This window comes from Jaculus jaculus, chromosome 17 (assembly GCF_020740685.1).
Source record: "Jaculus jaculus isolate mJacJac1 chromosome 17, mJacJac1.mat.Y.cur, whole genome shotgun sequence".
NCBI lineage: Eukaryota > Metazoa > Chordata > Mammalia > Rodentia > Dipodidae > Jaculus > Jaculus jaculus.
Genome location: NC_059118.1, coordinates 63080346 through 63108118, shown reverse-complemented (window position 1 = coordinate 63108118; position 27773 = coordinate 63080346). Strand labels below are relative to the sequence as shown.

Sequence of the window (27773 nt, the reverse complement as noted above, 5' to 3'; positions counted from 1 at the left end):
TCAGTTTGCACAAATGAACTCTTTGTTTAAAAAAAGTCATAGGAGTAGTATGCCAAAGTCAGCAGAATTTTCATGTTTTACAATTTTGTTAAGAGATGCCAAATTTCTCAAATTCATTTACCAACTTTTTGAAGGTGTGTCTTACAGTAAACAGCAGGCTTATAGCGAAATGAATCTATTGCTTAAAAAAAAAAAATTAAAACGAGCTTCTGCCGTTGTGCCTTTAGAACTCTGGCTGTGACAGAGAACAGTAGGGAGAGGCGACCTGTATCACTGGTTTGAACAACTCCAAGGAAGCAACAAATGACTTACCTAAATCGGCCTGTAAGGCAGAACACCTGAAGTAACACTGGGGATAATGGGGACCAATGGAAAGTGTCGGAAAGGAGGTGACCACAGCACCCTACAGCGTGTTCTAAAGGCATGCATCAGGTAGTTCAACAATGATTCTGCTAAGACCAACTGCTCACAGACATACACACACACACAATTTAATGGTTTTAAAAAAAAAACCAAATTTGTTACTTTAGAAACGAATGCAGTGCACTGTCAGCAATGCCATCGCCACAGACTCTGACTGCTCAGTCCACACATAAGCAGCTCCTTCTATGTGACACGGCTTCTCTGCACTGATTCCCATCAGGCCGAAAACACGAGGCAGGGCAAGCACAGACTGAACTGCTGCACAAATGACATTTACTCATCAGATCCCACCGATCTCTTCTGTGCCCGCTTCCTGGGCAGCCTTCTGGGTGAAGCTTTATCTGCAAGCAAAGAGAGCATATTGAATTGTTCTAAGTGTGCGAGGTGCAAACATGCACGAACATCACCAGTGACATGTGCTCTCACTTTGTGCGAGCCTTTTGCAATGTCCTTCAGGAGTAACACCAAAAAAATTAAAACAGAATTATTGGCGGGGGGTGGTGGTGGTGCTGGAGATGGCTTAGTGGTTAAGGTGTTTGCCTACAAATCCAAAGGACTTTGGTTCAATTCCTAGGACCCATGCAAGCCAGATGCACAAGGTGGCACATGCATCTAGAGCTCGTTTGCAGTGGATGGAAGCCCTGGCATGCCCATTGTCCCAAATTAAATATATATGTATGTGTGTGTGTGTATACACACACACGTGTTTGTAGTACTTCTTGCATCCAGCTTATGTAGGTGGTGGCTTGGAAACTGAACTGGGCTCACAGGCTTTGCAAACAAACTTCCTTAATCCTCTGAGCCATCATCTCAGCCTTTGATTTTAAATTATTCAACATGAGAATTTTCAATTAGTGTGGAAAAATGACTGATCTTCATTGTCATACTACCTCAGACACTGCAGAATTTTGAATTCCATATGGCACGTCTATATGTGAAGACAGGCATGTTGGTGCACACTTATTATCATAGCACAAGGGAGGCAGAGGCGGCAGAAACAGGAGCTCAAGGCTTGCATGCGGTACCATGAGATTCCATCTCAAAAATTAGCAAGTTTAGCCAGGTGTGGTGGTGCACACCTTTAAACCCAGCACTTGGGAGGCAGAGGTAGGAGGATCACTGTGAGTTTGAGGCCAGCCTGAGACTACATAGTGAATTCCAGGTCAGGCTGGACTAGAGTGAAACCCTAATTAGGAAAAAAATAAAAAATAAAAAATATATATATGACATAGTTGTACCATATTCATGTTGGTTACTAATGTAAGATTTAATATTTATAAATACAGTCATACAGTTTTGATAATTTTGGCAGTTGCATAAAGTTAACTGGAATAAGCAAACAGATTAAAAAAAATTAGTATATCAGTGCCAAAAACATTCCATGCATATAAGCGTTATCTTTTTACAGTTCTTTTTATCTCCTACATTAGATTCCTAGAATTTAACATAAGATGGCAGCTAGCTTGGTACATACAGCAGAAACATGAAAACCCTGCCTCAATCTTCTTGTTCCCTGCACATGTGTGTACACACACACACACACACACACACACACACACACACACACACACCCCTCTCTCTTAAAAAAAATTAAGAGGCTGAAGAGTAAAACAGGCATGGAGGTACATTTCTTGTCACTGACTAGGAAAGCTGAGCCAGGAATATCAAGGATGAGGCCAGTGGAGCCACACAATGATGACCAAAGTGGCACTATGCATCTGGAGTTGATTTGCAGTGGCAAAAGGACCTGGTATGCCCACTCTCATTCTCACTCTGCTCTAATAAATAAATAAATAAATCCATACACACACAGCCCTATAAAAGTAAGTATGTTAAGAAAATGACTGAGGGCTGGAGAGATGGCTTAGTGGTTAAGCGCTTGCCTGTGAAGCCTAAGGACCCCGGTTTGAGGCTCGGTTCTCCAGGTCCCACGTTAGCCAGATGCACAAGGGGGCACACGCGTCTGGAGTTCGTTTGCAGAGGCTGGAAGCCCTGGCGCGCCCATTCTCTCTCTCTCCCTCTATCTTTCTCTCTCTGTCTGTTGCTCTCAAATAAATAAATAAAAATAAATTAAAAAAAAAAAAAGAAAATGACTGAGGCTAGGAAAATTGTTCAGTGGCTAAAGGTGGTGCACAACCTGCAAGCCCAGGTTCAATTCCCCAGCCATCCACTGAAAGTGAGCCACTGTTCATTGTGGCAAGAGACCCCTGTGCATGTTCTCTCTCCTCCCCAAATACACAAGCAAATCAACTTCTGTCTCTTGGTTTTTCAAGGCCGGGTCTTGCTCTAGCCCAGGCTGACCTCAAATTTACTGCTCACTTCACAGAAAGGGTCAACAATTCCAAGTGACCCTCAAGCATGGATCTTAGTTTCTGTGTTCTTCAGGGACCTGCAGAGGCACAGCTGGCAGCTGACTCCCTATCTGGGTTAGAGAAGGTATACCAGAAACACTGGATTAACGTGTGAAGCCAACAAGTACAACTATCATTCAAAGATCAAAAAGGTTGGAGGCAGTTCAAAAGGGATCCTATACCCTAAACTGTACCAATTTGAGCCTAAAAATATAACAGAACAAATATATATAATCTCAAACACATGGATTCCATGAAAATACTGGTTTATATGTAATAATAAAAAAGGGGACGTGGAAATGACAGAAAAAAAAAAGAGCCTTAGTATGAGTGATTTTCTTTTTTTTTTCGAGGTAGGGTCTCACTCTAGCTCAGGCTGACCTGGAATTCACGATGTATTCTCAGAGTGGCCTCGAACTCATGGCAATCCTCCTACCTGTCTCCTGAGTGATGGGAGCAAAGGTGTGCGCTACCACACCTGGCTACAATGAGAGATTTCTGTTACTATGGCTCTGTAATATAGGTTAAAATCAGGTATGGTGATACCACCAGCCTTATTTTTGTTGCTCAGTATTGTTTTAGATATTCAAATTTTTTATTACAAATGTATTTTTGGATTGGTTTTTCTATTTCCATGAAGAATGCCTTTGGAATTTTGATGGGGATTGCATTAAATGTGTAGATTGCCTTTGGTAAGATTGCCATTTTCACAATATTGATTCATCCAATCCAGGAACAAGGGCTGTTTTTCCATTTCCTAGAGTCTTCTGCAATTTCTCGCTCAAGTGTTTTAAAGTTTCCATTGTAGAGATCCTTCACTTCCTTGGTTTCGTTTATTCCAAGGTACTTTATTTATTCATTTTTTTAATGCAATTGTGAATGGGAGTGATTCTCTGATTTTATCCTCTATGTGTTTGTTAGCATATAGGAAGGCTACTAATTTCTGTGTAATTATGTTGTATTCTGCTACATGGCTATAGGTATTTATCAACTCTTAACAGTTTGCTGGTAGTCTTTAGGGTCCTTTATGTATAGAAAGATGTCATTTGCAAATAATGGTAACTTGGTCTCTTCCGTTCCAGTTTATATCCCTTTTATGTGCGTCTCTTGCCTTATTGCTATGGCTAAGACTTCCAGAACTATATTAAATAATATATTAAATAATATAGGGACAGTGGACACCCTTGTCATGTTCCTGATTTTAGTGGAAAAGCTTCCAGTTTTTCCCTATTTAGTAGTATGTTGGCTGTAGGCTTGCCATAAATAGCCTTTATTATATTGAGATATGTTCCTTCTATTCCCAATCTCTGTAGGACTTTTATCATGAAGGGATGTTGGATTCTGTCAAACGTTTTGTTTGCATCTAATGAGATGATCAGGTGATTTTTGTCCTTTAGCCCATTTATATAATGTATTACATTTATTGATTTGCATATATTGAACCATCCCTGCATCTCTGGAACAAAGCTTCCTTTGTCAGGGTGAATGACCTTTCTGATATATTCTTGTATTCTGTTTGCCAATATTTTGTTGAGAATTTTTGCATCTATGTTCATGAGGGAGATTGGTCTGTAATTTTCTTTTTTGTTCTATCTTTGCCAGGTTTTGGTATCAGGGTGATGCTGGCTTATAGAAGGAGTTTGATAGGATTCCTTCTTTTTCTATTTTATGGAAAAGCTTAAGAAGCAATGGTGTTAGTTCTTCCCTGTAGGTCTGGTAAAATTCACCAGTGAATCCATCTGAGCCTGGACTTTTTTTAGTTGGGAGATTCTTTATTACTTCTTCCCGTCTACTGATTTTCTGTTTGCCTTGTTCTTTTTCCAAGGCTTTAAGGTGAAGCATTAGGTCGTTTACTTGATGCCTTTCTAATTTCTTAATATCGGCTCTTAAAGCTATAAATTTCCCTCTTAGGACTGCCTTCATTGTGTCCCAAAGGTTTTGGTATCTTGTGTTCTCATTATCATTTGACTATGATTTTTTTTTTTATTTCCTCATACAATTTTTAAACTCCTGGGGTTGGGAAAATGGCTCAGTAGTCAAAGGTACTTTCTTGCAAAATCTGGCACAGTCAGGGTTCAATTTCCAAGCCATCCACATAAGACAGATGCAAATAACAAAACACAGAAAGTGTTGCAAGTGTCTGGAGTTAAGTTTGTAGAAGCAGGACACCCCCCCCCAAAAAAAAAGCCTACAAGTCACTGCAAAAAACAAGCAAGGCAGACAGGCTGGAGGGATGGCTCAGTAGTTAAAAGCACTTCCTGTACAAGCAGGAGGGCCCGAGAGACTTCTGAGGTTTGTTCCCCAGGCCTCACACCAACACAGTGCCACCATCTGTACGTCAATGAAATTCTACTTCTGCTTTACTGTCAGCATGAGAAATCAGTCCTTGTAATGAAGCAGGTCATTCAGTACCATGACTTGGGCTGCTACCAGTGCTGTGTCCCCAGTGTCTCCAAATCCCGAGCCACACTTAAAACAACGTCTGCACCTTCTATTGACATTCTATTGACATACTGCTATCTCCAGTGTGTGCCTGGTCATCTAACTGCCTCCTTGTTTCCAGTGGCTCCTGCCTCCCAGCTTCTTCCAACAAAGCTCGTGAGATTTTCAAAACCAGCTCAGTAAGCACGCGGACCCAGGAGCTTGTCCTGCCCACCCGCTACAGCCCTCAGCCAGAGACCTGGCTGCTTCTGAGGATGAGCTGACCCCAGAGGGAAAGGGCTCGCTTTAATCAAGTTCCAATCCTGCTGTAGACAAAGAATCCTAAGACTGGGTAGCATCACAACAGCTGATGCTATCCAACGCTTGAGAAGAACACATGGTGTTCATACAGAAGTTAGCACTGGGCTGCAGAGACGGCTCAGCAGGGAAAGGCACTTGCTCACAAGGCCTGATGGCCTAGGCTCAACCCTGCAGTGTCCATGTAAAGTCAGGGGCTCAAAGTGGTGTATGTCTGGACCTTGTTTACAGTGGCAGGACACCCTGTGTGCCCATACTCACTCTCTCTGCCTCTCTATTAAATAAAAACAAATATTTAGGAAAAAAGTTAGCACTATCTTTTGGGAAGGAAATGGTACAGGTTTACAATTTAGTTGCTCTCCTTTTAGAAAGTTATCTTTACAAAAGCCAGCATTTCCCAGCCACTCAGGAAAGTGACAATGACAAGCCCAAAGCCTGCATGGTCTACATAGACAGCTCCAGACAGGCTTGGCTCTTAATTTTTCTGTATTTTTAAATAATTTTATTTATTTACTTGCAAGCAGAGAAAGAGAGAGGAGAGAGACACAGAGAGAATGGGCCTTCAACTGCTGCAAATAACTCCAGACACATATGCTACTTTGTGCATCTGGCTTTATGTGGGTACTAGGGAATCGAACTTGGATCATTAGGCTTTGTAGGCAAATGCTTAACCACTAATCCATTTCTTCAGCCCTGGGCTTGGCACTTTAGTGAGACCTTGTCTGAAAGTAAAAAAGGGACAGGAATATAGCTCAGTGGTACAGTGTTTGCCTACCCTGTGTGTGAAGTAAAAATATGCCAGGTGTAGTATGGTAGCTTGTAGCCTTCTAGGGCAGGCTGAGGCAGAAGGATCTAACATTTGAGGCCATTCTGCGCTTCCTCAAAAGAAGAAGAAGCAAAAAGAGTCAGAAAGATGGTTCTGTTGGTACAGTGCCTGCAGCCTAAGTGTGAGGGCCTGAGTTCAAATCCTCAGCATAAATGCCAGATGTGGTGGTAGACACCTGCAATCCCAGAATTCGGGAGGTGAAGACAGGCAGATCCGTAGGGCTGGTTAGACTAACCAAATAGGTGAGCTCTGGTTTCACTGAAATACTCTGCTTCAATAAACAAGAATGATTGAGAAAAGCACCTAATGTCAACCTTGGGCCTGTGTGCGCATGTGCACACCCACCCACTAAATTTTATGTACCCTTATACACTAGCACCATATGCACACACATACATAACCCCTGTGCCAAATACAAAAAATCAGAACCAATATAAACCAAAAAACTGCCAACTTACTAAAACAGAATGAGGTAACTAGCATAAACATCCAAGGTATGGAACGTGAAGGTGTGGATCTACGCTGGACAGCACGACTGCCACCTGACTGAACACCACAGAGAAATGATACATGTGGACGCCACTTGTAATAAGCAGACAACAAGTATTTACGGCAAATGAGATGATGAAGCCAGAGGTGACAAAGTTTTTACTTCTAAACAATGTTTTTACAAGGCTTCCTTGCTTTTCTTAAAAAACTTCTTTCCTCCTCTTTTTTTTTTTGAGGTAGGGTATCACTCTAGTGCAGGCTGATGTGGAATTCACTATGTAGTCTCAAGGTGGCCTCAAACTCACAGAGGTCCTCCTACCTCAGCCTCCCAAGTGCTGGAATTAAAGGCGTGCAGCACTATACCTGGCTAAACATTATTTCTTTATCTGAGACAGACAGAGGGAGGAGACAATGGGTATGCCAGGACCTCCTGCCACTGCAAATAAACTCCAGACACAAGTGAATCCTTGTGCATCCACGATTACATGTGTACTGCGGAATTGAACCCAGGATGTCAGGCTTTGCAAACAAGTGCCCTTACCCACTGAGCCATTTCCCCAGCCCCTACTTTGCTTTTTTTCTTAAAAAAAGCTTTTTTTAAAAAAATTTATTTTTATTTATTTATTTGAGAGAGAGAACAAGACAAAGGAAGAGAGAGAGAGAGAGAGAGAATGGGCACACCAGGGCCTCCAGCCACTGCAAACAAACTCCAGACACATGCACCACCCTGTGCATGTGGCTTATGTGGGTCCTGGGGAATTGAACTGAGGTCCTTTGGCTTTGCTGGCAAGCGCCTTAACTGCTAAGCCATCTCTCCAGCCCTTAAAAAAGCTTTTTTAAAAAAACATTTGAGAGTGACAGAGAAAGAGGCAGATAGAGAGAGAGAGAGAGAGAGAATGGGTGCGCCAGGGCCTATAGGTACTGCAAATGAACTCCAGTTGCATGCGCCCCCTTATGTATCTGGTTAACATGGGTCCTGGGGAATCGAGCCTCAAACCGGGGTCCTTCGGCTCCACAGGTAAGCGCTTAACCACTAAGCCATTTCTCCAGCCCCCCTACTTTGCTTTTTATAATAGTTTTGAGTCCTTCAATTGGAGAAAAAAATTCTACATTCCTTCATAAAATTAGTATGATTAATGAACTGCCTGCTGTAATAATATCACAATGTTAAGTAATATTTTAGATTTCTTCAAAAAGCAGTGAGTAGTTAAGTTTCTCCAGAACAATACAGTTCTATTACCAACTAAACTTGCTATCAAGTATTCATGCACTTTGCAAGAGTCCCCAAACTCTAGAAACACCATTAAAGAAATGAATCACCTCACCTCTTCTACTCTGCACTGAAGCAACAGGAAAGAAAAGAGACATGAGACAGATTAGAAATAGGAATACAGGCATTCTTTAAAATAAAATATACTGCAGGCATGAAACCATTTTTAAATTAAGGCATAAACATACTACAAACAGGATAAGCTTTAAAGGCTTCATTAATCATGACAGGAGAGTCACATAGGTGAGGGAAGTGATCAATGGTTAACAGCATTTGTTACTAAATCTAAAATATATATATATATATATATTATATATATATATCTGGAATTCACTATGGAGTCTCAGGGTGGCCTCGAACTCATGGCAATCCTCCTACCTCTGCCTCCCGAGTGCTGGGATTAAAGGCATGCGCCACCACACCAGGCTATATTTCATGTTTTTTGTTTGTTTTTTTGAGGTAGGGTCTCACTCTAGCCCTGGCTGACCTGGAATTCACTATGTAGTCTCAGGGTGGTCTTGAACTCATGCTGAGCCTCCTACCTCTGACTCCCAAGGGCTGAGATTAAAGGCATGTGTCAACATGCCCGGCCTAAAATATTTAATTTCTATTTAAGAGAAAGACTTTTCATACTTACTGATCTGATTCAGTGTTTCCTGAGGAATCCAACTCATGTCAACGTCGTTCTGACTTGACGTGCCCATTTCCACCTTCTGCACTGGCCTCTTGCGCTGTAAGAGCATAAAGACAGTATTTTAAAGGCATACCACATTGTTCATCCTACCTTTTAAAACATTGATCTTAGCAGAGAAATATTATGCTTCTTTTTTTTTTTGTAGTGCTAAGATATTCTCCTAACTCAAATATTTTATATCTAAGGGTTATTGGACTAGCTAATAACTACAAAGAATAAATCTCCACAGGATTTACAGATCTTATCTTTGGTATATAGCTTGATTTGTTGGTATGCTGTTGAAGCAAATTAAGAGTACCTCTCTCTCTCTCTCTCTATTTCTCAAGGTGGGGTCTCACCTAGTTAAGAGAATCTCTCTTTTTTTTTTTTTTTTTAATTTTTTTGGTTTTTCGAGGTAGGGTCTCACTCTGGTCCAGGCTGACCTGGAATTAACTCTGTCATCTCAGGATGACCTTAAACTCATGGCAATCCTCCTACCTCTGCCTCCCGAGTGCTGGGATTAAAGGAAGAGAATTTCTTTATGCAATGATTTTCTTTCGACTTGAGAATCAAATTATAAAGAGTAAGTTTACAGTCAATGAAATTCAAATAATTATTGCAATGTATACATGCAGTCTTACACTGTAAGATAAATACAATTAAGTAGTTGGCACAGATAAAACAAAAACACAAAATCTCATTTGGATCAGGATTATGATCAATGAATCTAAGAACCTAAGATTTCCTGGGTGTGGAGGATCAGAAATTGAAGACTTGGGCAGGAGTGATGGCTTAGTGGTTAAGGCATGTACCTGCAAAGCCAAAGGACCCAGGTTTGATTCCCTAGGACCCATGTAAGCCAGATCTGGAGTTCATTTGCAACGTGCCCATTCTCTCTGCCTTTCTCTCTCTGTCAACTAAGTAAGTAAAAATAAAAAAAAGGAGGGCATGGTGGTGCACGCCTTTAATCCCAGCATTTGGGAGGCAGAGGTAGGAGGATCACCATGAGTTCAAAGCCACCCTGAGACTCCATAGTGAATTCTAGGTCAGCCTGGGCTAGCGTGAGACCCTACCTCAAAAAACAAAAACAAAATAAAATAAAATATACTGAAGACGTGCCCAGCTATATACTGGGTCTGAGGTCAGCATGAGATCCGTTCTCAAAAATCTTAGTAAGTGCAGTTGCTCACACTCTCACTGCTGAGCCTGTCCACTTTTCTGAGTTCTAAGACGAAAGCTTAACTGGGCTGGAGAGATGGCTCAGTGATTAAAGGCACTTGTCTGCAAAGCCGGATGACCTGGGTTTGATTCCCCAGGACCCATATAAAGAGAGATGCACAAAGTGGCGCATGCATCTGGAGTTCATCTGTAGTGGCTAGAGGCCCTGGCATGGCCATTCACTGGCCCCCTTCTCTATTTGAGAGAGAGAAAAAGAGGAAACCCCCCCCCCAAGAGCTTTAAAAAAAAGGCATTAAAGTAGAAGGACTAGTTGGGAAGAAGCGCTCAGTGGAGTAAGACAGAAAAGGTAATAGGAAGGATTATGACCAAAATACATCTTATACATATATACAAATTGTCAATAATAATTTAAAAAAAACACAAGGGCTGCAGGTATAGTTTGGTAGTAGAGTGCTTCTCTATCATACAAAAGGCCTGGATACCAATTACATAAAAGAAAAATAAATATCGATACAAAGTCTTAAGTAGTCCATAAATTAAATCCTGAATAACAAAAAATGACTAAACGGAGAAAGGGGGAACCCAACATGGAAATTCCCTTACAAAGTATATGTAAATTTATAGCAAAAATCCCAATCATTATAAAAACATTACACACACCAAAAGAACTGACAATCATGTAGGGCCTAAAGGATTATATTGCCATATATGACAGAAAGTATGCAATACTTTCCCCCAGAGAACAAGAGGGGTGTCTCTTTCTGTTGGTTGAGGAAAAAGGAGTGTGGTGAGGGGAAGGGTGAGAAGTGGAGGGAAGCTGTGGTCAATGAATTGCCACCCAAGGAGGGCACCCATGACCATGGCAGATCATGGCATTTTAGGATCCTAACCACAAATCCAGAACCAACACAGCCTAATGGTTTAACAAACAAAAAGAACCATTTGCTTATTAAAAGTTGTCATCTGCGGTGGTTTGGATCAGCTGTGCCCCACACACTCGTGTGTTTTGTACACTTACTCCCCAGTGGACAGCAATTTGGGAGGTGGAGCCTTGTGGGAGGCGCTGCTGGGGGCAGCCCGTGAGGGTTGCCAGTGCTGGCTGAGCAGTGTCAGCTGGCTCACTCTCCCGCTGCTGCCTGCTCCACCTGCTCTGGCAGAGGTGAGGCCCAGCCCCTGCTCCAGCCACCCCTTCCCCATGGAGCTCCCTCTGAGCCTGTCAGCCAAAGCGAGTCTTCCTCCCGGAGCCGCAGCATCACCCCTCTAGTTCTGACTGCTAAGCTAAATATAAAATTGGTTGGTTACAGACAATGTCTATCTGTCTAAAAGTGCAATGAACGGAACTGTGGAATCTTTCTGAGCTTCAGGAATATTACACTCTAGGTGGTGACAAAAGATGCTAACTGTATATGTGCATGAATGGTGTACTGGGTTCATGTAATGAACAAGACATGTCTCAAGGTGCTGCCTGGGTGTTCTATTAAAAAGAGTATTAACAGCTGGGCATGGTGGTGTACGACTTTAATTCCAGCACTCGGGAGGCAGAGGCAGGAGGATCACCGTGAGTTCGAGGCCACTCTGAGAGTACATAGTGAATTCCAGGTCAGCCTGGGCTAGAGTGAGACCCTACCTCAACAAAAACAAAACAAAAACCCCTAAGTCTACAAGGCCAAAGTGAGAGCGAGACAGCATAAAGACCCAGGCTGTCATTAGAACAGCGGTCACCAGGGCAGGGAGGTCAGGGCTTTGCCCGCAATTACCTTTCGAGATTCCAGGAGCTGATGAAGGCCAACAACCAGCAGGAGCCCAAGGCCGGCGAGGAACATGTACATAAAGATTCTGCACAGAAGGAGCAGGTGCGAGCTGGCATTAGTTCACGGCAAACACCACAGAGAACTGCAAGACAAGTGCCCCACAAGTGTCCTTTCCTGAGAGCACGTGGCTGTCTTCCCCAGTACCCTGTCTCGCCCTGAGGGCTGGGCTGGCGCCACGATGTCTCCGGCAGCCCACGCTCCTGTCACACACAGCCTGCTGTCAAAGCCCAATCACCTGAACTGTGCATCAGTTACTAGTTTTCTGAAAACTGCTCCTGCAATAGGTGACCAGCAAATGCCACCCAGGCACACGAACAGCACCAACTTGGGTCCTGCCTCAGGCATCTTCCCGGGCTGACCAAGTAAGTAATAGTGGTGCACAACTTTAATCCCAGCAGAGGCAGGAGGGTCACCTGTGCTAGAGTGAGAGCCGACTTCAAAAACATCAAAAAGTAAAAATTAAAAAAACAGAACACTGGACTAAAGTTTCTACAAGTGAATGACATTAAATTCACAATAAGATGATTCATCAAAGAACACATTTTCAAGATAAATCTCATACTGTACGTAAATTCATACTGTAGAGGCCTATGACCGCCTAGACTGAGCTGGCTTGACAGAGCACAATGGAGACAACTGAGGACAGAAAGCCACCCACGGTCTCGTCAATACTTTTAGTCAGCTTCAACCACTCTTCCTGGCTCAGCACTAGCGAGCACATCACCACCTGCAGCGTGGAGCTGTGCGGCAATGACCTGGCCTAACCCCCCCAGTCCACTCCACTTTGTCTATTGAAAACTACTTTTTTTCAGAGCACATCTTCCAGCTTTCCCTTATGAGGTTATATCCAGGCATGAAGACTTCACTTACGTCTCTCCATCTAGCCCATCCTCTCGCTCAATCACTGTCACTGTCTGATTGAAGACAGCGTCTTGGAATACATTGCCCTGTTGAAAAAGCAGATGTAAAAATCATGTAAAATACAATGAAAGCATTTCTTAGAACTGTTACCCTAAAACTTAGTATAGCTTTTTCCATCACTTAAGTCTGAAGACACAACCATGCTGTTTATAGTTGCACTGTCCTGGGGATATAGCTCAGTGCTACGACGTTTGACTGCAAAATTGCACTGTTCAATGGCAAGCACTCAATCTTATGATGAGGTTAATATCTCCTATAAAATAAAAATGTCTCAAACCCCACTTTCTTCAAGTAGCAGGGAGGCAGGTAATGATTTAAGGAATGAGGAAAATAAAACAAAAAAAAGATAAAACTTGCAGGAAGAGGGCTGGAGAGATAGCTCAGTGGTTAAGGCGCATGCCTGAAAAGCCTTAGGACCCAAATTTGATTCCCTAGTACTACAAAATGCCAGATGTACAAGGTGGATGCATGTGCCTGGAGTTCATTTGTAGTGGCTGGAGGTCCTGATGTGCCCATTTTCTCTATTTGCTTCCTTCTCTCCCTCTCTCTCTCTCTCAAATAAATCATGTTTCTAAAAAACAAAATAAAAACAAAAACAAAACCTAGCAGGAAGAAATAGTTTGCAGAGCAACCCACCACCAGGCAGTCCAGTTCTCCAGAACTCTGCAGCAAGGAGAAATGCCCAGTAGTAGCTGCACAGCAGATCCCTTTACATGAAGATTCGTGCTCTAAACTGAAAACAGACTGGAAACCATTTTCTTCATAATACACAATCAGTAATTTCCAAGACCAAAGTATTTTTAAGTTGTAGTTTCCAGTCCTTTGATAAGCATTCCTCTGTTGACAATCTCAGAAGTCAAGATTATGTGGACAAAAGTAACACCCAAAACTACATCTATGACGACCACAATTTATTTGAAAGCAACATAAAATGAGATAGCTGTTCAGATACTCAAGCAAGAATTATCATGAAGACAGAAAGAATGAAAACTTTCTTCCTCTCTACTAAGTTAATTTTTTTCACTATTGTTTTCAGTGGTGTGAGTGTATGCACATCACAGCAAGCATGTGACAGTCAGAGGACAAGTTCTGGATCAGTCTTCGCCTTTCCACTTCATTTGAGGCATGGTTTCTCTCTTCTTGCTCTGCTATTTTTTATTTTGTTGTGCTCGCCAGGAGCTTCTGGGAAATTGTCCTGTGTCTGCCTGCATCTTCTCATCAGTGTACTAGAATTATAGAAACTCACCATAGCTTCTGATTTTTGTTTTGTTTTTTTGAGGTAGGGTTCTCCTCACTCTAGCCCAGGCTGACCTGGAATTCAGTCTCAGGGTGGCCACAAACTCACAGTGATCCTCCTACCTCTGCCTCCTGAGCACTGGGATTAAAGGCACGCACCACCATGCCTGGCCAGCTTCTGACTTTTTAAGTGAGGTCTGGGGACTGAATTTGTGTAAAAAACAAATTATTTAATATACAGGAACATCTAAATCAGAGGCAGACTCCACTATGTCCACTATGTGGCTAAAGAATCCCTTCCAAATTTCTTTCTTTCTTTATTTATTTAAGGCAGTGGGGGCAAATACAGAATACAAGTGCTAAGGTCTGTAGCCATTGCAAATGAACTTCAGACACATGTGCCACCTTGTGCATCTGGCTTTATGTGGGTACTGGGGCTCTTTTGCAAGTACCTTAACAGCTAAGCCATCTCTCCAATCCTATCCCTCCATTCAAACTCCAGTCTAGCTGGGCTAACCCTAACACAGTTCCTGTATGTACCACTTCCCCCACTTACATTACAGATGAAGACAGATGTGTGTGTCTGTGTGTGTGTGTTGTGCAGCCTTGATGCCTATCAGTTTCAACCACAACATAGGTGCTTGAATAGACAGAAAAATCTAATAGCCTCTAACATAAAAACAAAGCATAAGAGGAAAGACTGAGAAGGCCTTACATTCAAGTCTTTGTAGTTCAAGTTGATGACCAGGCCAAAGGGTCGTCCCCCCATGGGCTCGGCAGGAATGAAGGAGTACTCAAAGGTTGCCTGTCTCTGGGGGGGCACTACAGTATTCAGAGGAAGGGCTGTGAAGTTCTGGATGTAAAACTGGTAGTCCTGAGGGTAGCGGAAGGAGGCATCGAGGGACTCGACAATGAAATCTTCTGTGCCCTTGTTGGTAAAGCCTACCAGGAACTTCACGATGTTATTTGCTGGAAAATCTGAGGCACAGAAGGGAAATCAGAACATGTTAACAGAAGCAACATCAATGTAACATGACTAATGGACCGTGGCCCTCTCCCGCTTCATGGGGACTTGGTTTCAGAACTCTCTTCGGCAGAGCACTCCTGGTATGAGTACACACCGATACCCATCAGAGCTGGGGTGTAAGCTCCAACTCTTGCCTGTACCCTAGCATCCCAACGTGTGTCAATGGGCATTCCAATTTCAGCGGATCACACCAAAATTGTGTGAACTTAGAAAGAAACGTGTAGGTTTGGTCCCAATACTAGCATGCGGAGAGTTTCCATAACTCAGTATAGTGCCTATGCAAATAAATAGAAAATGACAGGAAAAAACCTAAGAGGTTTTCTCTAAAAACTAGTATTTATGAGACAATAAAAATTTGGTGATCCTGAGCTGGACAGATGGCTCAAGAGTTAAGGTGACCTGAGTTTGATTCCTCAGTACCCACATAAGGGCAGATGTACAAAGTGGTGCATGTATTTGGAGCTCCTTTGCAGCGGCTAAAGGCCCTGACATACCTATTTATATTTTCTCTCCCCTTCTTTGAGGTAGGAGGGTTGCTTTGAGGTTGAGGCCAGCCTGAGACTACATAGTTAATTCCAGAACAGCCTGGGATAAAGTGAGACCCTACCTCAAAAACAAAAACAAGAAGGCAACTCCTAAATGATTAAGCAATCAGTCAAAATGCAAATGGGAAATCATTAATCACATTAACTTTCTGGTGTCTTGTGGACTAGAACCCAAAGCCTTGTACATTCTAGGCATGCACTGATTCATACTGGGCTGAGTTCCAGGAGTCAAATTACTTCTGTAGGTGTATGACTGGAATCTATGAGAATAAAACAGAAAACTCAGGAATAAGAAAACTTAATTTCTAAGGTTAGTTATGCTATTACTGAGTTAAGTTTCACCCAGTATAGCATGGTTATGGATCAGACTGGTTTGGGTTTGACTCTTGTTTCTGTAATCTGTTTATGAACTGGACAATCCTAGGGTTTCACAAACTCTCGAAAGCTAAGTTCAACAATCAGTACACTCCTCAGGGCTTGCTGGAACTAAGCACTGCAAAGCATTCAGAACAGAGCTCACCACAGAGAACTCAGAAAGCAACAGCCATTAGATTTAGAGGTTAAACAGCCTAATCAGAAAACTGAAAATGTTCCAAAAACTGAAATTTTTGAGTGCCAACATGATACCCATGGGAAATTATACAGCTGATCCCAAATGATGAGCTGAAGTTCAAAGACAAGTGTAACCTAAATGAGTTTTGTGTTTGGCCCTGCGTCCTACGCTCAAAATATTCCAACATACATATGCAAACATTCCAAAACTCCATATAATTCAAAATCCCAAAACATTTCTGTTTCCAAGCAATTTGGATAAGAGACTTAACCTGACTGAATTTTTTTTTAAAAAAGTATTTGTTTAAGGGAGGGGGGAAGAGAGGGGCAGATAGAAAGAATGAACGCACCAGGGTCTCTAGCCACTGCAAATGAACTCCAGATGCATGTGCCAGTTTGTACATCTGGTTTACAAGGGTCTTGGGGAATTGAACCTAGGCCCTTAAGATTTGCAGGCAAGTGCTTTAACCACTAAGCCAACTCTCCAGTCCAGATTTTTTCCTTCCTTTTCTTTTTGTGTGTGCATGTGCATAGACTGTGCATGGTACGCACAGTGTGATGTCTGGCGTATGCTTGTGTGTGCAGATGTGCATACCCCACGTGCACGCAGACCAAAGAACTTTGGTGTTCTCTTCTGCCGCTCATCCACGTTTCCTTACAATAGCTGCCATATTCAGTCAGCAAGCCTCAGTAATTCTCAAATCTTTGCTCCCCACAAGACTAGGGTTACAGTCACGCATGGCCTTGCCCATCTTTTCTTTACATGGGTGCTGGGAAATCAAGCTCGGGTGGGCTCAGGCCCTCATGTTCAAGCAGCAATCATTCTTATGCACTGACCAGATCCCCCAAGCCCCCCCCTTTTGAGGCAGGCTCTGGTGGGACGTGGGCAGTCTGGGGTCTGCTGTGCTGAGGTGGCCTGAGCTCGTCCTCCTACCTCGCCTCCTAGCGCTGCTGTCGCGGACACGACCGCGCACCGGACGAACTGGGCGACACCCTCGGCCCTGAACTTCCTTTAATTAATGCTCTGCTAAAAGACTGAACATTTCATTGATGTTTAAACACTTAAAAACATAGCAAAAGTGTGTGCTTATAATCCAGCATGAGGGAGGCCAAGGCAAGAAGATCTTGAGCTCAAGGCCACTTGGGCTACACAGCAAGACCCCGTCTCAAAGAAAATGATAGGAACAAAAGGAAACAAATATATGCCAAAATTATTTTGCTGAGGTAGTTTGAAAGAAGTTTATAAACAATGTTTAAGTTTTCACAAAAGTTGTTTGGGTCTTAAGGAAATGGCTCAGTGGACAAAATGCTTGCTGTGAAAGCACTGAGGACCAGAAGTTGGGATCCCCAGAACCCCAGTTCCACCTGATCAGAAAGTGGAATCAGGTTCATGGGACAAGCTGGCTAATTGAAGACCCTGCTTCAATAAAATGGAATGGAGAACTCACAAGGAAGACTCCCAACATCAGCCCCTGGCGTCCACACACAGATTAACACACGTGCACATATACCACATACCCTCAAGAATACAACAAATAAAAGTTATCCACAGACTTGTTATATAAAAGGTGACCCCAAAGCAAGTTTGCATTTTTGAATTCCTCTATCTGAATGACAATGAATTCTTGCATATTACCTTCTCCTTTGACAAACAAGATTGTTGTATCTGCACTTGGAGACGCTTCAGGTTCCCCAGACACATCTTCTTCCTCTCTATCTTCAGTCTAAGGAAAGCAACAATGAGAAAAAGCTTACTGAGAGGAGAAACAGTCAAAGATACTGCTTTGTTGGTGTTGGTGGGGCAGGTCTCACTGGACTCATTAGTGAAGTACCGTCTAGAGCAGCCATGTGAATGGTCACCCGAGCCACGGGCAGCAGGAAGAGTGGCTCAGATCTAAGAAAGGACTGACAGTCCACACTTCTAACAGGTGTTCAAGGAATGCCATCCCATCGCTGCTCACATTCCAGCCACACTTTCCACAGTGAGGTTTCGCAGCAGGGGTTGGTAAGCTTCCTTCGAGGCAGCTTTGAGGACCAGCAGCCTCGCCAGGCAGTCGGCTGGCTCGCCGGCCAGGTTCCCTCTGCGACTACCGCTCTCTGCAGCAGCTGTGAGAGCGCTCACGAGCTTGGCCGGCTCTGGCCCACAGCCATTTTGCCCACTCCTGTTCTCAGCACCTGGGCAGCAGCCCAGAAAACTTCCACACCAATGAACGGGACAAGTATCCTGTGGAACTCAGTTAGGTTAACTTGAACTGGAAAGGGGGGAATGGAAGGAGGAGGGAGAAAGAGAGGAGGGACAAGTAAACAGACCCCCCCCAAGAATTAAGAACCCACAAGGTGGTGTGTGCCTGAACACTACTTGCGACCAGGAGTTAGGTCAGCCTGGCAACACAAGAGAGCCTGTTTCCAAAACACAACACACAACTCAAACAGGAAACTAGACCAGAGACAAGGAGGCTAGAAACATACTCTAGAAACAAAGCAGAAAGGGTAGACTTGAAGCTGGACGTGGTGGCGCATGCCTTTAACCCCAGCACTCAGGAGGCAGAGGTAGGAAGATCACAGTGAGTTCAAGGCCACCTTGAGACTACCAAGTGAATTCCAGGTCAGCCTGGACTACAGTGAGACCCTGCCTCAAAACACAGAATAAAAAAGAAAAGAACGGTATCTTTGAGAAAGAATTAGAAAGGAGGCTAGGCAGATGGCACAGCGGTTAAAGGTTCTTGCTTGCAAAGCCCGATAGCCTGGGTTTGATTCCCCAGTACCCATGTAAAGCCAGATGCAGCACCAAGTGGCAATAGAGTCTGTAGTTGGTACACAGTGGCAGGAGGCTCTGGTGTGCCCATACTCACTCTTGTTCTCTCAGAAGAAGGAAGGCCTGCAGGACTAGCTCAGTGGTAAAGCATTTGCCATGCAAGGGAGAGGACGTGACCCAGACACCCAGCCTCTATGTCAATGACAGGCATGCGTGCAGCCTGTCTGAAATGTTCTTTGGGAAGCAGAGATGGATCCCTGGGCAATGCCTTGCTAGACTAGCTCAATGAGTGAGTGCTCGCTCACCTGAGACCCCGCCTCCATAAGTGAAGTGGAGAACGACTGAGGAAGCCATCTGAGGGCAACCTCTGGCCTCTGCCCAGAGGCCACATGTGAGCCCACACACATGCTGGGGTAGTGTGAATGTAAAATACCCCCAGCATCAAGTGGGCTAAGCCTCCTACTGAGCCCTCAGCTGGTGGAGCTTTACAGAGGTGGAGTCCTGCTGAGAGAGGTGGCTGGGGGCGTGCCCTGAAGGTTTAGTCCAGCCCCTCTGGGTGTTTAGTCATAGCTCACTCTGGCTGCTGCTCCCACTTGATGTGACAAGATGTGATGCTCATTTATCTGCTTCATCATGCCCCCCCCCCCAATAATGAGACTGCCCCATGACATTGCAAGCTGAAATAAACAATTTCTTCCCATGAGTTCTTTTTGGTTGGGTGTTTTGTTCCAGCAACAATAACCACACGCACACATAAACACACACACACACAAAGAGAAAGAAATGAAGGTGTGAGACACCAGCTCAGGCCACTGGAGCCATAAAACAGGACATCAGTGACGGAGGTAGATGGAGGGTCAGTGCTGGGTACCACCAAGTTCTGTGAAAATTGAGGTGTGAACATTTTACCAGTGGTGCTGTCTCGAAGAGGTGGCACAGAGATAGGGAGCTCAGAAAGGCAATGGTCTAAAAAGAAGACCTGAGCGCTGTCAACATAGGACTGTAGTGCTTGGAACCACAGGTTCCACCAACATGAAGCGGCTAAACAGAGAGGAAGAAGAGGAGAGTGCTGACAGATCCCAGCAACTGAGCGGACAAAGGGGCTGCCACAGAAGCCAGCAGGAAGGGATTGAAGGTGCAATCAGTGGAAACAGGCCACGAATTTGGCAATCGGGTTACTTATTGGACAAGACAGACCATGGTGGAGCAAGAACAGGAAGTGAGAGAAACACTGAACAGAGTGAAGATAAGTGAGTAGCAGCTAAGGGTAGAGACAGGACACAGGACACAGCACGCGTGTAGCCAGAGCCACTCCCGTCAGCAAGGGCCTCTGCAAGCAAAGGGGGAACCCGTGAAATCCCCTGGAGGAGTTGCAGACAAAAGGCAAAGCTGCATAACCTCACTGTTGCTTAGAAGTAGAAATACGACAGCCATCCTTCAAGGGGCCACTTTGCAACAGTGAGATTCCGAAGATCAGCTGGGAACGTGGGCAAGTGTATGAGAGTAAAGGTAAGTAACTCATTTACTTTGTGACCTTCCAGCATGTCATTCGGTGTGACAACTTGGTGCCCAGAGCACGGTAAAACACCAAACTAGTTCAGCTCTGCAGCCTACCTCCAGGGGCAGAGGAAAAAATGTGCCCGCAGGGCAACATGCTCAGTGCCTGGTGGCATGAAGTCAACTCCCATCTATGAATATTGTACTTCTCCATTTGAACATTACTTATTTTAAATATAATTTTTTAAGTTAGCTGTTAATATAGTTGTTTTGAGACTTTATTTTTTTAATTTTTGAAGGCAGGGTCTCACTCTAGCTCAGGCTGACCTGGAACTCGCTAGGTATTCAGGGTGGCCTGAAACTCATGGTGATAGTCCTACTTCTGTCTCCCAAGTGCTGGGATTAAAGGCATGCACTACCACACCCAGTTTGTTTTAAGACTTTTGAGGCTACACTGCAATCTCCAGTTTTATAAAGGGGAATCAAGAAAAGAAAAAAAAAATCACAAGATGGCTTATCAAAACATGTACAATGAAGAACATTAAACTAGTAACCTGTACCTCCACCTGTTGTTGATATCAGTCATGAAAAGAGACTCCCTCACTTGCTTTACTACAGGACACAGACCCAGGGGCAAAGGGCACATTTCCCAGTTTACTGATGCCTTGGCATCTGAACGTAAGTGGTAATGGAGGAATTCTGGGAGCTGTCACAGGCAAAATGCTGGCTCCTGCACGTCCACAGGGGTCTTCTGTAGCAGCTGTAGTTGTGAGCCCCTCCTCAGACAGGCCTCACTCAAGGAAGGGCACACACTCTGTTTCCTGTTTCAATCTACCCTAATCATTTTCTTTCTTTTCTGTTTTTAATTTTTATTTATTTATTTTTTAATTTTTATTTTTTAAGAGAATCTTTTTAAAATATATTTTATTTATTTACTTGAGAGAGAAAGGGAGGAAAGGGGTGGGGGAGGGGGAGAGAGTGTGTATGTGTGTGTGTGTGTGTGTGTGTGTGTGAGAGAGAGAGAGAGAGAGAGAGAGAGAGAGAGAGAGAGAGAGAGGGGGGGGGAACGCCAGGGCCTCCAGCCACTGCAAACAAACTCCAGACACATGCGCCCCTTGTGCATCTTGGCTTACTTGGGTCCTGGAGAGTCAAACTGGGATCCTTTGGCTTTGCAGGCAGCCGCTTTAACTGCTAAGCCATCTCTCCAGCCCTAAATTTTTATTTTTAAGCAGAGAGACAGACAGAATGGGTGCACCAGGGCCTCTAGCAGCTGCAAACCAACCACAGAGGCATGCGCCACTTTGTGCATCTGGCTTTACATGGGTCCTGGGGAGTAGAACCTGGATCATTTTGCTTTGGAGACAAGTGCCTTAACTGCTGAGCAATCTCTCCAGTCCTATGCATTTTCTGATTTGAGAAAACTCACAGAGCAGATCATACTTACACTTTGTGCAAATGGAACAAGGTGGGAAGTGGACAGTTTCTCCTTTTCCTCAAATGGTCCTCAGGACAGGGAAAATGACTAAGGGATGGAAAAGCTCTCAACTTCATACAAAGATCTACCATTCCCTTCTCTACCCTCTTTCTCTACAATAAATACATCCCAATGCTAGAAAGCCCAAGTAATTTAGAACAATACAATATAACCCATTACTAAACTGCTGGACAGACTCAAATTCAATTCTGAATTCTCTTTGAATCCACTAGTGGCATTTTATTATTTTATTTTTATATTACTTATTCATTTACATGTAAGCTGGAGGGAGTGCACAAGGAACTCTTGTCCCTGAATGAAAGCTAGATGCTTCTGCCACTTTTTCATTTGGCTTTACTTGGGTGCTGGGAATCCAACCTAGTCAGCAGCTTTGCAAACCAAGCATGTAACCATTGAGCACTCTCCCCACCATTCAAATACTTACAACTAACAGTGAAGGAGGAATGTGCTCAACTACTCAAAGTTGATCATCTAAGGAAAAGGGTAAAGACACAAAGCCCTGATATAACCCTAGAAGTGTGAAGGATGCACACAGAAGGGATGTCACATAAGCCAGCATCAAAGTTTCTTGAAGGAGCAGGGATTAGGGAAGGCTGTAACACAGGGTCTGGGACTCAGATGACATATTATGTGTCTAGATAACAAGACGAACACAAAACATCAATATAGCAGGCAGATTAGTTTGAGTGGATAGCATACTCCATAAAAATAAAGTTTAAAAAAAAAAAACTAAGCAAGAGAGGGCAGAGGCTCAGTGGTTACAGAGACTTTTCTTGCAAAGCCTGATGGCTCAGGTTTGAGTCTCCAGTACCCACATAAACGCAGATACACAAAGTGGCACATGCATCTGGAGTCTGTTTGCAGTGGCAGGTGACTCTGGTGTGTCCATTCTCTCTCCTTCGCTTTCTCTCTTTCACATAATAAGTATTGTTTTAAAAAGACAAGAGGTAAAGGCTGGAGAGAGAGCTTAGCAGTTAAGGCACTTGCCTGCAAAGCCTAAAGACCCAGATTCGAGTCCCCAGTACTCATGTGTGGTGGTTTGATTCAGGTGTCCCCATAAACTTAGGTGTTCTGAATGATATGTTCCCAGCTGATAGAGATTTGAGAATTAACGACTCCTGGAGGGACTGTATTGTTGGGGATGGGCTTATGGGTGTTATAGCCAGTTTCCCCTTGCCAATGTGTAGTACACTCTCCTGTTGCTGTGGTCCACCTTATGTTGGCCAGGGGGTGATGTCCACCTTCTACTCATGCCATCGTTTTCCCCTGCCATGCAGGAGCTTCCCCCTTGAGCCTATAAGCCAAAATAAACCTCTTTTTCCCAGAAGCTGCTATTGGTTGGGTGATTTCTACCAGCAATGCTGAACCTGACTGCAATACCATGTGAGCCAGATGCACAACGTGGCACATGCATCTAGAAATCATCTGCTATGGCTGGAGGCCCTGGTGTGCCCATTCTTTCTGTACTTTATCAGCCTCTTTCCTCTCTCAAATAAATAAATGTATATATAAATAAGTATTGTCAGGCATGGTGGCACATGCTTTTAATCCCAGCACTTGGGAGGCAGAAGCAGGAGAATCACCATGAGTTTGAGACTACCCTGAGACTACATAGTGAATTCCAGGTCAGACTGGGCTAGAATAAGACCCTCAAAAAACCAAAAATGAATAATAAAAATAAAACAAATAAATAATCAAAAATTAAATTAAAAAGACAGATCTATTTATAAGGCTAATTATCATTATTTTTTTGGGGGGGTAGGGTCTCACTCTAGCTCAGGCTGACCCAGAATTCGCTATGTAGTCTCAGGGTGGCCTTGAACTCATAGCAATCCTCCCACCCCTGCCTCTTGGGTTAAAGGTGTGCACCACCACACCCAGCTAGGCTAACCGTTTTGATGCTGATGTAACGTTAGCTAGAACCATGCATGAGTATAAGGCAGAGAGCGTACTGGCATCCTGTATTTGCAAAGTAAAAATTTCATGGTTGTATAGCTTCTGAGATCTTCTCCAACTCCCTTACGGCACGTTTTTGATAGCATTTATCAGCTAAAGACCCCCTTCCTCCAAGCAACGAGAGACGCTGCCCCAGAGCGTGAACCTGAGAGCAGAGCAGACATTTCACCTGCTCAGCCCAGTGCCCACGACAGTGCCTGCCACATGGCGGAGCCGCCCTGAACGAGAGTCAGAGACGCAGTGACTGCCGCCTGAAGGAAAGCAGACAAGCACGAGAGCCAGCAGAGACCCAGAAGGAGAAGCCAGAGCTCAGCACCGTGGACTCCAACCAACCAACCAACCCTGGTCACTGCTTGCCCTGGGATAGTGTGACCCTTCCATATTTGCACACGCACAAAGATGAACTGCTCCAGTGTGACCTGCTCCAGTGTGACCTGCCTCCTTCCCTACTCCAGAAAACTTTTACACTCATTCGCAGTGACTTGCCTCTTACAGCTCAACACCTACCCACTTTGATCATGATGAAAACAGAGACTACCAAAATGTCTAATAAAGAATAATTCTTGCCAGACATGGTGGCCCACACCTTTAATCCCAGCACTTGGGAGGCAGAGGTAGGACTGCCATGAGCTCAAGGTCATCCTAAGACTACATAACGAATTCCAGGTCAGTCTGGGCTAAAGTGAGACCCTACCTCAAGAAAAAAAAAAAAAAAAAAAAAGGAATTAATTCTTGCCTCAAACTCTTGGTCCTCCTACTTCCACCTCCCAAGTGCTGGAGTTACAGGTGTAGGCCACCGTGGCTAACTATGGCTACAACAAAATCTTAATTTGTCATATGCACTACATATACTCATACACACACACACACTAAACAGTATATAGCACTGACCAAATCTGTGGGTTCATCTTCCTCTACCTCAGCTTCATCATCTTCATCTTCAATTACTGAATCTTCTACAGTTTCTTCATCCTCTGTAAGATCTTGAGCTACTGCTAATGACCCTAAAAAACAAAATATGAAATGAACAATCAACCTTTACCTGAATACCCATGTTTTTAAATATCAGGTCTAGAGAAGAAAAATGTTCCTCTTGTAATAACACTATCTTCCCAGTCACTGTACATGCAAGGACACTTCCATTATGCTACTCTTAGTCTTAGCTACTACATGGTAATTTTTTTTTTTGTGGTTGTTGCTTTTGTTTTTCTTTTTTTTTTTTTTGGGTTTTTCGAGGTAGGGTCTCACTCTGGTCCTGGCTGACCTGGAATTAACTCTGTAGTCTCAGGGTGGCCTCGAACTCATGGCGATCCTACCTCTGCCTCCCAAGTGCTGGGATTAAAGGCGTGTGCCACCACGCCCGGCTGCTTTTGTTTTCCGAGGTAGGGTCTCACTCTGGCCCCAGGCTGACCTGGAATTCACTATGTAGTCTCAGGGTGGCTTCAAACTCACGGTGATCCTCCTACCTCTGCCTCCCAGGTACTGGGATTAAAGGCGTGTGCCACCATGCTGGGCTTACTATATGGGAAAAGTTAATTATGAAAAGCTAAGTGTGGTGGCACATGCCTGTAACCCCAGCACTCAAAAGGCAGAAGTTTGAGCCCAGCCTGAAACTACATAATGAATTCCAGAGTAGAGTGAGCCTCTACCTCAAAAACAAAACAGACAGACAGGGCTGGAGAGATGGATTAGCAGTTAACCTCTTGCCTGTGAAGCCTAAGGACCCTGGTTCAAGGCTCGTTTCCCCAGGACCCACGTTAGCCAGATGCACAAGGGGGCACACGCGTCTGGAGTTCGTTCGCAGGGGCTGGAGACCCTGGTGCTTCCATTCTATTTCTCTCTATCTGCCTCTTTCTCAAATAAATAAACAAAAACAAAACAAACAAAAAAATCCATCCCACCATTTGGAAAAATGAACTGCAGCCCAAATAAAAGACTTCAGGCAATTTTGTTATTCAAATTAAGAAAATTAATTTGTCAAAAAGTAGGAAACTTGGGCTGGAGGAATGGCTTAGTGTTTAAGGCATTTGCCTGTGAAGCTAAAGGACCCAGGTTCAATTCCTTAGGACCCACATTAAGTCAGATGCACAAGGTGGCGCACACATTCAGAGTTCATTTGCTGCGCCTAAAGGCTCTAGCATGCCCATTCCATTCTCTCTGTCTGCTTTTCTCTCCCTTTCTCTCAAATAAATAAAATAATAAAAGATTAAAAATATTTTTTAAAAAGTAGGAAAGTCCTAAATTTAATCTCATAATTAAGCATATAAAACAAAGTATACCAACAAAAATGTCTTCCAGTGTAAAAGAAAGAAAATACCATTTACAGTGTCTAGAGTTGACTACAGTTGAAACCTGGTGCTTGCTAGTATGTAATTCCAACGGATAAATATCTGTATAGTGGACATGGGAAAAGCTGGCCTGTACAAAACATACATTGTTCAGTAAAATATACAGTAAGCCAGCCTGGTGCCACAGGCAGGTAATCCCAGGACTCCACAGAAGTTGGGGCAGAAGAGTCCCAAGTTAAGACCTGTCTGAGCTATAGAGTGACTTCAAGACCACTTGGGCAATTTAATGAGACTCGGTTTTAACATTTAAAAAAAAAAGGTGAGAAGAAGACTGAGGCCTTAGCTCCACGAAAGAATGCTTGCTTACCATGGACAAGGCCTTTGGTTCAATCCCCAGTACAATTACTTGGATGGATGATAGAGGAATGAGTACAATTCAGATAACCAGGGTTGATAGCAAAGACGGAATCCAATTATTTTTGCCTATGACTTCATATACACACACACACACTGTTTTCTTTTGCTTTTAAGTTTTTCACGGCAGGATCTCACTCTAGCGCAGACAGACCCTGGAACTCACTCTGTAGTCCCAGGCTGGCCTCAAGCTCAGTGATCCTCCTACCCCTGCCTCCGGAGTGCAGGGTTTGCTCAAAGCAAGGCGTGCACCACCACGCCCGAATTCAAACAGATTTTTAAAATGCTTTTATAATAAACGCAAAGTAAAAAGTACAACTAGAGTTTAATTGCAGATCACTGCTTTATGGGCAAGAGCCACCCTAAAGGAGTCACATTAGACGTGTTCTGGACAAGGCCCTTCAGGCTCCCGGGCATCCCGCCCCTCCGGGGAAAGGATGATGTGGCAAAGCGGGAGCGAAGGGGCGAAGGAAGCAGCGCACGGGCAGCGCTCGGAGGCCGTGCTGCGGGTCCTGCCAGCGCCTCCGGGGCTCGCGGGCTCACGCACAGCTCGGGGCTCATTCTCAAAGAGAAAGCCCTGGAGAGCAACCCAAAGGCAGCGCAGGCCACGCGGTGGGGAGCGCCGCGCCGGTCTTCGCCCGACACCCCGGGGCTGCCGGGTTAGCGGGCCGGGCCCCGCGGAGGCCGCACGGCTGCACGCGGACGAGCGTCGCCGGCGCGGCCCGGAGGAGCCGCCGGCAGAAGGCGGGGTTCCGAGTCACCGGACCCCGGGGCTTAAAGGGGGCGAGGGCCGCCGGGCGGCGGGGAGCCGCGCCGCGCACGGACGCCTCGCAGGCCCGTCCCCCTCGCGCGGCGTGGGCAGCGGCCGGGCCGCCCCGTCCCCGGCGTCCCCCGGCGCCTCACCTCGGGCCCCGCCGCGGAGCAGCACGGCGGCCGGGAGCAGCAGCAGGAGCAGCAGCAGCAGGCGGGGGAGGAGTCTCATGGCGCGGCCGCTCGGGCGTCCGGTCCGCGTCCGCGTCCGCGGGGCTCTGCGCGGGCTCGGGCCGTAATGGCGGCGCTCCTCATCCGGGCTCCCGGCGGCGGCGGCGAGGGGCGGGGCACGCACGGCCTTGGCCCCGCCCCGCCAGCGTGGCCGCCCCGCGGCTGGGGGCTCCGGGCCAGTCGGCGCCCGCTCCCAGCCGCTGCGTGGCTGCCGCGACAGCGCGCTCGCTGGGCGCGCAGTGACGGTGGCGTCGGGGCCACGAGCCGCCTCCGTGGGTGGCGTTCAGAGAACGAGTGCGGGTCGGGGCGGAAACTGCAAAAAGCCGCAGCGCCGCTCACGCTTGC

General features: G+C 44.9%; 1 protein-coding gene across 2 annotated transcripts; it reads right to left on the bottom strand.

Annotated features, from left to right (window-relative positions):
- Positions 1-27495, bottom strand: Ssr1 (signal sequence receptor subunit 1). 2 transcript variants are annotated; one of them, XM_045136764.1, is made up of 9 exons: positions 27351-27495; positions 24637-24749; positions 17679-17766; positions 14634-14896; positions 12632-12708; positions 11708-11786; positions 8736-8829; positions 8154-8168; positions 1-764 (listed from the first exon to the last, which is right to left on the bottom strand). In XM_045136764.1, the coding sequence occupies exons 1-9, from the start codon at positions 27427-27429 to the stop codon at positions 697-699; spliced, it is 876 nt and encodes a 291-aa protein (XP_044992699.1). In that variant the 5' UTR covers positions 27430-27495; the 3' UTR covers positions 1-696. The 2 variants fall into 2 exon arrangements, with proteins under 2 accessions (XP_044992699.1, XP_044992700.1); XM_045136765.1 differs by lacking the exon at positions 8154-8168.
- Positions 27496-27773: the final 278 nt, after the last annotated feature.

Coding starts and splice junctions, on each gene's coding strand:
- Ssr1 (XM_045136764.1), bottom strand. CDS start 27,429: ATGAGACTCCTCCCCCGCCTGCTGCTGCTGCTCCTGCTGCTGCTCCCG. Junction 11,787..12,631: donor GATGGGCTAGATGGAGAGAC/GTAAGTGAAGTC, acceptor CCTTCTGTGCAG/AATCTTTATGTACATGTTCC. Junction 8,830..11,707: donor AGCTCCTGGAATCTCGAAAG/GTAATTGCGGGC, acceptor ATGCTCTTACAG/CGCAAGAGGCCAGTGCAGAA.